This window comes from Loxodonta africana, chromosome 16 (assembly GCF_030014295.1).
Source record: "Loxodonta africana isolate mLoxAfr1 chromosome 16, mLoxAfr1.hap2, whole genome shotgun sequence".
Lineage (NCBI taxonomy): Eukaryota > Metazoa > Chordata > Mammalia > Proboscidea > Elephantidae > Loxodonta > Loxodonta africana.
In genome coordinates, this window is record NC_087357.1 from 31,686,754 (window position 1) to 31,697,950 (window position 11,197).

The following is an 11,197-nucleotide window of genomic DNA, read 5'->3' on the forward strand; positions in this document are numbered from 1 at the left end:
TGGGCCCTCTATGTTGCTCTTAATGTCTCATGGTTACTATGATGGTTAATATTATGTGTCAACTTGGTTAGGCCATGACTCTCAGTATCATGTAATTATTCCTCCATTTTGTGATCTGATATAAGGGGCATTTCCTTGAGGTGTGGCCGACATCGAATATATATGGTTGTTCTAGCAAAGCTCTCCTTAGCTCTCAGTCCTGCATCTGGCTCATCATCATCTGACCTCTGGTTCTTGGGATTTGAGCCAGCAGCCTACCATCTGACCTGCTGATTTTGGGTTCTTCAGCCCCTGCAACCACATGAGTCAGGAGAAGCGTCCAGCAGCCTGACCCCGACCCACGGATTTGGGACTTGCCAGACTCCACAACTGCATAAGTCATTTCCTTGAGATAAATTTTTCTATATATATACACCAACCAACCGCCGTCAAGTCGATTCCAACTCATAGCGACCCTATAGGACAGTGTAGAACTGCCCCATGGAGTTTCCAAGGAGTGCCTGGTGGATTCGAACTGCTGACCTTTTGGATAGCAGCCACAGCACTTAAACACTATGCCACCAGGGGTTTCCTCTATATATTTTAAAAAAAAAAAAAACCTATATATTTATATATATATACACTTCATTGGTTTTATTTCTCTAGAAAACCCAGCCTAAGATGGTTACACTCTGATGTTGTTTCCTCTGAACCCCCTCAGCCCTCTAATTTTATAAACAATAAACATTAGTTGCCCTTTTATGTCAGCCCAAGGGGCCGGTCTTGTTGATTGTCTCTGATTTCTCTTCCTGGTTGCCTAGAGTTAACTGGGAGGGGACATGGGGTGCAACTGGGAGCCATATCACCTGTCTGTCTCCTTGGGTCATATAGGAACAGATACACATTTTTCCTTGAAATTTTCTCCTACTTTGGCTTTCTACCTCTCTGATTTAGATTCTACCAAGTTTCCCTCCTACCTCTCTGACAACTCTTCCTCAGTCCCCTTCACTGGTACTTTCTTCCACGGCTTTTTTCATATGGGATCAAGTCCAGGTGAATTCCACCCCCAACTCTCTTTTCCACCCCTGCTCCTTTCTGGTTGTCAGTTTGCCTGGGCTAATGTGAGGACCTCCTCCACGACTAGCTTCTAGCCTCTCTCTCTCTCCAATCTGTCCACCAATTTGCCCCCAAGTGAGCATCTTAAAACGTGGATCTGATCACAGGACTCCCTGACCAAAAACTACTCAGGTTGCTGTATTTTGAACTTTTTATAATAAAATGCTGAGGGGAAAGTATTCAGGGGCGTATGCATTAATGCAAACAACAGAAGACCCCGTTTAATTAAGCAAAAAAAAAAAAAAAAAGGAATTTATAGACTTGTATATCTTTAAAAATTATATCTTTAAAATCCAGGACTCAAACAATGTCATCAGGACCCAATTTCTTTCTCTGCCTCTCCACTCCACTTCTTCTGTGGTTCCATATTCAGACAGTCCTTCCCCTCACAATCCAGGCTGCAGTCTTCCAGATTTCTGTCCTGCAGAAAGAGAGCACTTTCCTCCATCCAACAAGAGAACAAGTCCTGGGCTTGGCTCCCATTGGTCCAAATTGGGTCACATGGCTACCCCAAGCCAATCACTATGTCCAGATGGATGGCAGCGCTGATTTGTTTAGGCCTAAATCACGTGCACACCCGAAGGCTGGAACGGAGTCAACTCCCCCAGAACCTCTTAACTGACAGTAGATAAAGTGAAGGAGGGAAGCAAAAACTGGGGGCTGTTATTGGAGGCAGGGTAGTGAATGCCAAGAAACTATTGGTCTTTATTTTTCTCATTTTCCTGAAAACTTCCTCCCCAGACCAGTAGGGGTCCTCAGCAAGCATGCAGGGACCAAATGCCTGAAAGTGCAGGCTCTTCACTTTCCCAGGCTTTGACTTGAATTTAGTCTTCACCTCTCCACCCAAGTGTGACCAGATCCCTCTTGTGGAGGGGGAGTAAGTGGAGAAGCTGGTCAATCCCATGGAGCCCAACGTCAAGCTCCAGGCAGGGGTGAGGTCAATCCATAAGTAGCCTTCAGACACTCTTCAGGTGCTGGAATTTTAGGGGAGGGGCAAGATTATAAATAGGAGTGGGGAGGTGTATTAGTTTCCTATTGCCGCTGTTAACAAATTACCACAAACTCAGTGGCTTAAAACAACACACATTTATTCTTTTACAGCTCTGGAGTCAAAAGCCCAGAATGGGTCTCATTGGCTAAAATCAAGGTGTTGGTAGGGCTACATCCCTTTCTGCAGGCTCTAGGGGAGCATCCATTTTCTTGATTCTAGAGACTCTCCACATCCTTTGCTCATGGTGCCCTTCCATCTTCAAAGACAGCAATGGTCCGTCAAACCTTGACTCTTCTGCCTTCTCTTCCAAATTTAAGTCCCTTGTGGTTATACTGTCCCTGATGGTGCAGTGGTTAAGAGCTACAGCTGCTAACCAGAAGTTCGGCAGTTCGAATCCCCCAGCTGCTGTTAGAAACCCTATGGGGCAGTTCTATCCTGTCCTATAGGGTTGCTGTCAGTTGGAAGCGACTTGATGACAATGGGATTTGAGTTTTTGGTGGTTACACTGGACCCACACGAATAATCTCATTTTAAAGTAAGCTAATGAGCAACCCTAATTCCATGTGCACCCTTAGTTCCCCCTTGCCATGTAAACATAACATATTCACAGGTTCTGGGAATAAGGACATGGATATCTGGAGGGGGGTAGCGTTATTCTACTTACCACAGGAAGCTTCTTCCAACAGCTAGGCCCAGCTCTTATAGTGGGTGGAGGGAAAGCCTCCCTTCTGAGAGCTGTGAGATAGGGAATGTTTGGGAGATTCCAACTCAATCCCTGGCCAAGTCCAAAGCCCACCCCTAGTAGCAGCCCTCACTAGACCATTGGTCCAAGATTGACTTGGGAGAGTAGCTCAGTCAGAAACAAAGAAATGCGATATCAGCAGGGTGAGTGTAGAAGGCCTTCCAAAGGGTAGCTGGGCTTTGAGGGATGCTGAGAACCCAGAAGAGCCTGGGGGTGGGGGTGCTGGTAATGCTGCTTGAATCAGCAGGGGAAGGGGAGGAGGAGGGAAAGTGTGAAGGCCTCACAGCCCAGCAGCCAGGGGAGGGTATCAGTTTTAGTCATTCAGCAGCTACCACCCACTTCACTGGGGAAAAGTAAGATGTGACCTGCAGCCAGAGGGGACTGGAGCTTGGGTGGGGGACACTTACCGAGACTTACCTGATGTTGATGGTGCAATCTTTTTGGCTTCGCCAGAGTGGCTTCTAGACTTTGGCATTAGTTGGACTGGCATAAAAATGGCATGGGGGCAGTGTCTGACCATCACCAACTTCACAAGGGGCAAGGAGAATCAAGATCCACAGCCCAAGGCAGAGGTCAAACACTCCTCCTCTCTCCGCCATCTTTACCAATTGTGACAGCAACAGTTCCTCCCATGGCACTCCCTACTTCTCTGTTGGGTTTGATAATTCATTGCAATGGCCACATAGAACTCACAGACAATACTAACAATGATGGGGTTTATTAGGGAAGTAATAGGTTACAATTCAGGTTCAGGAACACTCAGGATACAGTTCTTCCATCAGGACAGCATCTTCTCAGCTGTGCTCACAGGCACGCCTCTCTTGCCCTTAGCCTCTGCCCTCCTCCAGCAAGTGTTATAAAGCTCTTTTAGCTCTGCCGATAAGTGCCCAGAGGCACCCCACTCCGCCAGCAAGCCTCTTGCCCAAAGACACTCAGCTTTCTCACTCCATGGGCTGGGAAGCCCACCACACAATCTCCTGCTGTTGCTTCTCTGCCACTGCTTCTCAAGAGATCTCTCTGTCTCCTGGTTCCAGGAGCTTCTCAGCACAGGAATCCCAAGTCCAAAGGCCACACTCTCGGCAGCTGGCTGTTCTTTGGTGGTAGTGGAATCCTCTCTTTGGTCTGAAACTGGCTCTCTTTTAAGCTTAGCAGGATGACAAAGCGGACCAATCCCTTTGGTGGGCCACAATTACCCTATCTGCACAGTCCCGCCCAATGATTGTGTGTGAGTCACAAAGACCATGGCTAGAAGGGTCACATTAAGTAATTCATTGCACTGCAACTGGGTTCAAATCCCACTGTGCCACTTACAGGCTGTGTGATCCAAGGAAAGTGGCCTAACCTCTCTCAGCCTCTGGCCCTTATCTATTAAATGAGAATGATATCACCATTTACTTTGCATGGCTATTAAGAATCAGCAGACTTCATGTAACATTCTAGAGGGGGAAGACTGTGAAAAAGTCTGAAAGAAGCCTCAGCATGGACTGGCAATAAGTCTCATATTGTTGCACAAGTCTGAGACAGACATAGGGTTGAATTTTGCCCTTGCCATAACTAGCTGTGTGAGTTTAGGCAAGTTACTTAACCTATATGAGCTCTAGTCATTGAATATACCTATTGTGTACCTAGGAGCCCTGGTGGTGCAATGCTTAAGTATTCAGCTGCTAACCGAAAGATCAGCAGTTCAAACCCACTAGCTGCTCATAGGAGAAAAGACCTACAGAAAAGATTACAGCCTAGGAAACCCAATGGGACAGTTATACTCTGTCCTGTTGGGTCACTATGAGTCAGAATCGACTCAACCACACAAAACAACATTGTGTAGCAACTCTGAGGCAAGCAGCTTCCTGCTATGGAAACTGGGGATAATATTAGTACTTTCTTCCTAGGGTTGATGTGAAATTGAAGTTAGATGCTCATAACCAACCTGATTCGGTGCCTGGTGTGTAAGGGCTTCACTCAAATGGTAGGGTAACCCAACCCATCTGGAGGGGCTGGGAGGTTGGGGTGTGGATTGGAAAGAGTTGGGAAGTGTATGTTGTGGGGGGGAGGAGGGCACAGACCTCAGCCTTTAGGTTGGGGCTGGTGTGACGGTAGGTTCACCCAGGTGTAGACACAGGCTGGTTGGCCCCTGGCCAGCTCAAGGTGTTTGCCTTTGCCTGGTAACAGGGAGGTGTGGCTGAGGTAGGGCATGGAGGGGGACAGCTCAACAAAAAAGTGGCAGAGAGGAGCCCCGCTCGGGACCCTTATGGCTGGGGACCAGTTCCCCAGGCTGAAGGAGACATGTAAGTGGGGAGCTACCTGGGAAGAACATGTCAGGGGTGAGGGCTTGAAAAGGCCTTGAGACTTTATTACCTGCTGGGAGCATGCGGTTCAGGCCCAGCCTGGGACAAAAGGTGAGGCAGGGAACTTAGCACTGATTTAGGAAGAGTTCCCAAAAGCCATGTGGTCTTTATGGGCCTCTGCCATGAACCAGAGGCCTGAGTTACCAGGCTGCAGAGACGGGTACTGACGGTGGTGGTGGTGGTGGTAAGAACAAAGTCTGTGCCCGCTCTCACAGCTCTAGACCAGGACCAGACCAGACCCAGACCCAGTGCCGTCGAGTCGATTCCGACTCATAGGGACCAGGCTCCAGCAAAAGACGCCCTCCGCCTGAAGTTCAGACCATGTACTCATACAGCTGCCTGCTGCCCGGAGAGGGCCTCTGGCCTCCGCTGCAGCCCCTCATCTACACCTGCCTGCCCGCCCCTCTGCTGCTGCCCCCCATCCAGACCCACAACTTCTACAGCGGGACCCCGAGCCTGAGCGCGGTTGAGTGGGCGGCCCCAGGGGAGTACCACTTCTACTACGGCCCAAGCGAGCCCCTGCCGGCCGCCCCACCCCTGTGGGCCTTCCCGCAGGCCTACGCAGCGGCCCTGAGCCCGCCCTTCCCCTTGACCAGCTACGGGGGGCCGCTGCTGCAGCACCCCGCGGCGGCCGCGGCGGCGGTGGCTGCAAGCGACAGCTGGACGCCGTGGCCGGAGGACAGCAGCCTGCAGGCCGAGCTGCGCTGGGGCTGCGTCGAGCGCACTCAGGGCCCGCAGCGCCAGCTACCCGACTACTTGCTCCGGGAGCTGCGGCGCGTGTACGGCACGTACCCGCGCACAGACGTGCGCATCACCTACCGCCGTGGCGAGTTCCTGCTGCAGGCCGCGCCGCGCGTCCGCGAGCCCGAGTACAGCGTCCAGAGGCGCGTGGTGTGTCGGCCCGCCAGCAGCGGCAGCGACTCGGCCACCGACCGCCGCTCGGGCGGCGGGGACATCAGCCCAGCCCGGGAAGCTGCGGAACGCGGCCGCCGGAGGAAGAGGAAAGGCCTGAGCTGAGGGCGCTGGAGGGCCTGGCGGCCGGCGCGGCTCTCCCCTGCGCCGCCCGCCGCCAGCTGGAGAGGACAGCAGCCTCTCCACCTGTGTGGGGAGCTGAGTGCAACAGTTATCCGTCTTTTTTGCATTTTTACCAAGATCCCGACACTGCCCGCCGCTCTGTCCTGCACTTCATTGGTTTCTCTCACGTTATTGCTGGACGATGAGGGAAGGGCGAGAAGGGATCAAGGCATCTCTCCGTGTTCTGTTCCTTTCCTTCCAGACAGGCTTAGGAAGCCTGGGTGTGGGGTGGAGGAAGGGCCCCGATCCTTTGTTTCCTCAGTCCCTCCTCCTCCCCACCTAGTTCTCCTCCTCCCCACCTAGTTCTCCTCCCCAGAAGCCTGTCCTGCAATAAACTCCACCTTTCCCTTTCTTCATCTCTTCCCCCTAGCAGAGCTCCCTGCACCACCCCCTCCACAAGCTCTGGGCCAGTGATCCCCAACTTGTAATGAAAAGTAAATAAATGAAGTCAAGTGTATGCTGTGAGATCATCTTTATGCTTGGGCGTTTCCCCATCTATGTAATGGGAGCTTTACCTTCTTGCCTGGGGCTCAGAAGGGTGGCCAGGAAGACAGTTGAAGTTAGAGTGGGCCTCTGAAGACGTGCCCTTGGACCAGCCAGGCCTACCTCCCCTCTTCACCAGCCCTCCTCCAGTGCGAAGGCTGACACCCGTTCTAGCCCTCCTTGATCCTTCAGCCCACCACTCACAGAGAGATTCTGAGGGTACAAGCTCTATTGTTAAGGTGCAGTGGGCTGGCTGGAGAAGGGGTACTTGAGACCTACATTTAGTGCTGACTCTGACATTTTCCAGTCATGGAACTTTAGGTTCTCTGAGCCTCAGTTTCTTCATCTGTAAAAGGGGCTATTGCCCGATTAGGGTTTGTGCCCTGGAGCAGTCAAGTCAATGAAATGTACTACAGAGAGTGAGAAAAGTTTATTTAAGAGGTGTCCACCAACGGACACCTCTACAGCAACACAGACTGTCTCTATGGAGTCCCAAAAAGCAATTTTACATTAGAGGTTATATAGGATTTTTACGAGGGTTAGAAGTATCTTTGTAGCCACAGATGGCATGGCCAGAGGAGTTACTCATTACAAGATAATGACAAGAAACTCTTTATCAGAGTAAAGATATACATGTCAGACATCTGGGCTCTAGGGGGAGGGGTTGTAAGTCACAGGAGGTCAGATAGAACAAAACCAAGTTATTAGCATAAGACCAAAAAAAAGAACAAAGTTATTTGCATCAGATCAAAACAAAGTCATTAATAAAGGCATGGAGAAGGCAGCCAGAGGAAGGAGAAAAACTTACAGGTTCATCTTGGCCTTAAGTTATTGCAAGTTCTCAGTCACCCATTTTGAAAAGGAGAAAGGGGAGTATTAGGGTCACAAGGCATAAAACCAACCCAGCCTACCTGGAAAATTCATGAAGATTGAAATTTATGAGTGAATGAATGAATATGAAAAAACAGAAAGTCACTACTTGTTTTCTGATTCTTTAACAGTCTTTAATTCTTAATAGGTTAAAGTTTGCAAAATTCTAGGGGTAGGCCATACATCCAGTTTTAACTATGGGCCAAGCCTAATCACCAGGTCTGATGCCTAAGCTACAGAAGCCTGGCCCTGGTGGAATTGCTTTTACTGAACTTTCCTTTGTAGCTGGCCAACAGATACCTGTACAGGTGTGTTATTGAAGCTGTGGACCATCTGATTGCACACTGCCATGTTTATGAGCTTCGTGGAGAAGTTCTTTCAAACCCAGCAGTTGGGAAAGCTGTTTCTCCTAACAAGTGGTTTGCTTTTATCTTTTAAGCACCAAGGATCTCTTGTTTCCTCATTCCATGGAGCTTAGCCAAATTTGCTTAGCACATTTTATGTAAAACCTGGATCCTGAACTCTGCTACCCCTAGTTTCATCTTATTTTCCTGACTTTTTTTTTTCATTATAAAAATACTGGAATGTGGTGTGGTATGGTATGCTGTGATGGGTCTGCTGTGAATTATTTAACATTCCTCAGCTAATTTCCTCATCTGCAAATGGGGATGATGATATTAGGACCTATTTCACAAGGTTATTGAGAAGATGCCATGAAGTCCTGCTCACAAAATATTTAGCACAATGCCTGATATGTACTAACTGCTCAAATGTTAGTGTTTATTTATTTATTTTAAAGTTTGTGATACAGAAATATATAATATAGAAAGTTAAAGTCTCTGCTAACTCCCCGCAACCCCAAATGATTACTGGTGTCCAATGTATTATTTTCCCAGTTTTCTATGTACAGAGTATTAATTATGTAAAGGTACTATACTGTCCTGCCTATTGTATTTTATACTAATTATGCCTTGAACAGAAACCCTGGTGGCACAGTGGTTAAGAGTTCAAATCCACCAGGCGCTCTTTGGAAACTTTATGGGGCAGTTCTGCTCTGTCCTATAGGGTTGCTATCAGTTGAAATCAACTTGATGGCAACAGGTTTTTTTTTTTTTATTTTATACTTTGGACATAATTCCATGCCAGTGTATGTAGGGCAACTTCATTCTTTAACAGCCATCCAGTTTTCCATGGTATTTGGATTATTTCCAAATTTTAGCTACTAAAAGTCCACCCATGATGGTTGAACAACATGATGGACGTATTTAATGTCACCAAACTGTACATGCAAAGATTGATGATATGGCAAATATTTTGTTACCTACATATTTACCACAATAAAAAAAAAAGAAAAACAAGTCTTTAAAAAATTCACTTTGTGATAATATATTAAGCTATAATAAACTTATTTTTGTACGCTAAAAAAAAATCCAACAAATTTCTTTTTTTAATTTTTATTGTGCTTTAAGTGAAAGTTTACCAATCAACTCAGTCTGTTGTACAAAAATTTATATACACCTTGCTATATACTCCTAGTTGCTCTCCCCCTAATGAGACAGCACACTCTTTCTCTCCACCCTGTTCCTGTGTCCATTCAGCCAGCTCCAGTCCCCCTCTGCCTTCTCATCTCCTCTCCAGACAGGCGCTGCCCACATAGTCTCATGTGTCTACTTGAGCCAAGAAGCTCACTCCTCACCAGTATCATTTTCTATCTTATACTCCAGTCGAATCCCTGTCTGAAGAGTTGGCGTTGGGAATGGTTCCAGTTTTGGGCTAACTGAAGGTCTGGGGACCATGATCTCCAGGGTCCTTCTAGTCTCAGTCAGACCATTAAGTCTGGTCTTTTTACAGGAATTTGAGATCCGCATCCCACTGTTCTCCTGGTCCATCAGGGGTTCTCTGTTGTGTTCCCTGTCAGGGCAGTCATCGGTTGTAGCCGGACACCATCTAGTTCTTCTGGTCTCAGGGCTGATGTAGTCTCTGATTTATGTGGCCCTTTCTGTCTCTTGGGCTCGTAATTACCTTGTGTCTTTGGTATTCTTCATTATCCTTTGGTCCAGGTGGGTTGAGAACAATTGATGCACCTTAGATGGCAGCTTGCTAGCATTTAAGACCTCAGATGCCACGCTCCAAAGTGGAACGCAGAATGTTTTCTTAATAGATTTTATTATGCCAATTGACTTAGATGTCCCCTGAATCCATGGTCCCCAAACCCCTGCCCCTGCTACTCTGGCCTTCGAAGCAGTCTGTTTATTCAGGAAACTTCTTTGCTTTTGGTTTAGTCCAGTTGTGCTGACCTAGCCTGTATTGTGTGTTGTCTTTCCCTTCGCCTAAAACAGTTCTTGTCTACTATCTAATTAGCGAATTCCCCTCTCCTTCCCCACTCTCAAAGCCATCAAAGAATATTTTCTTCTTTGTTTAAACTATTTCTTGAGTTCTTATAATAGTGGTCTCATACAATATTTGTCCTTTTGCAACTGACTAATTTCACTCAGCATAATGCCTTCCAGATTCCTCCATGTTATGTCATGTTTCACGGATTCATCATTATTCCTTATCAATCCAGAGGATTCCATTGTGTGAATATACCAAATTTTTTTTATCCATTCATCTGTTGATGGTCACCTCGGTTGCTTCCATCTTTTTGCTATCGTAAACAGTGCTGCAGTGTACATGAGTGTGCATATATCTGTTCGTGTAAAGGCTTTTCTCTAGGATATATTCCAAGGAGTGGATCGTATGGTAGTTCTATTTCTAGCTTTTTAAGGAAGCACCAAATCGATTTCCAAAGCGGTTGTACCATTTTACATTCCACCAGCACTGTATAAATGTTCCAGTCTCTCCACAACATCTCCAACATTTATTATTTTGTGTATTTTGGATTAGCGCCGGCCTTGTTGCTGTGGGTTGGAACCTCATTGTAGTATTGATTTGCATTTCTCTAATGGCTAATGAACGTGAGCATTTCCTCTTGTATCTGTTTGCTACCTGAATGTCTAAGAAGACATAGTGAAGTGCCTGCTCAAATCCTTTACCCATTTTTTAATTGGGTTATTTGTCCTTTTGTTGTTGAGTTTTTGCAGTATCATGTTGATTTTAGAGAGCAGATGCAGATCAGAAATATCATAGCTTAAAACTTTTTCCCAGTCCGTAGGTAATCTTTTCACTCTTCTGGTGAAGTCTTTGGATGAACATAGGTGTTTGATTTTTAGGAGCTCCCAGTTATCTAGTTTCTCTTCTGGTGTTTGTGCATCGTTAGTAATGTTTTATATACTATTTATGTCATTATTAGGGCTCCTAGTGTTGTCCCTATTTTTTCTTCCATGATCTTTATCGTTTTAGATTTTATATTTAGGTCTTGGATCCATTTTGAGTTCTTTTTTGGGCATGGTGTGAGGTATGGGTCTTGTTTCATTTATTTTTTTTGCAGATGGATATCTAGTTATGCCAGCACCATTTGTTCAAAAGACTGTCTTTTCCCCATTTAACTGACTTTGGGCCTTTGTCAAATATCAGCTGCTCATATGTGGATGGATTTATGTCTGCATTCTCAATTCTGTTCCATTGGTCTATGTATCTGTTGTTGTACCAGTACCA

The 11,197-nt window shown here is 46.8% G+C and overlaps 1 protein-coding gene across 1 annotated transcript; it reads left to right on the forward strand.

The window, feature by feature from the left end:
* Window positions 1-1,315: 1,315 nt before the first annotated feature.
* On the forward strand, window positions 1,316-8,328 carry C16H10orf95 (chromosome 16 C10orf95 homolog). Its single transcript, XM_064269379.1, has one exon. The coding sequence runs from the start codon at window positions 5,495-5,497 to the stop codon at window positions 6,188-6,190; it is 696 nt and encodes a 231-aa protein (XP_064125449.1). The 5' UTR covers window positions 1,316-5,494; the 3' UTR covers window positions 6,191-8,328.
* Window positions 8,329-11,197: the final 2,869 nt, after the last annotated feature.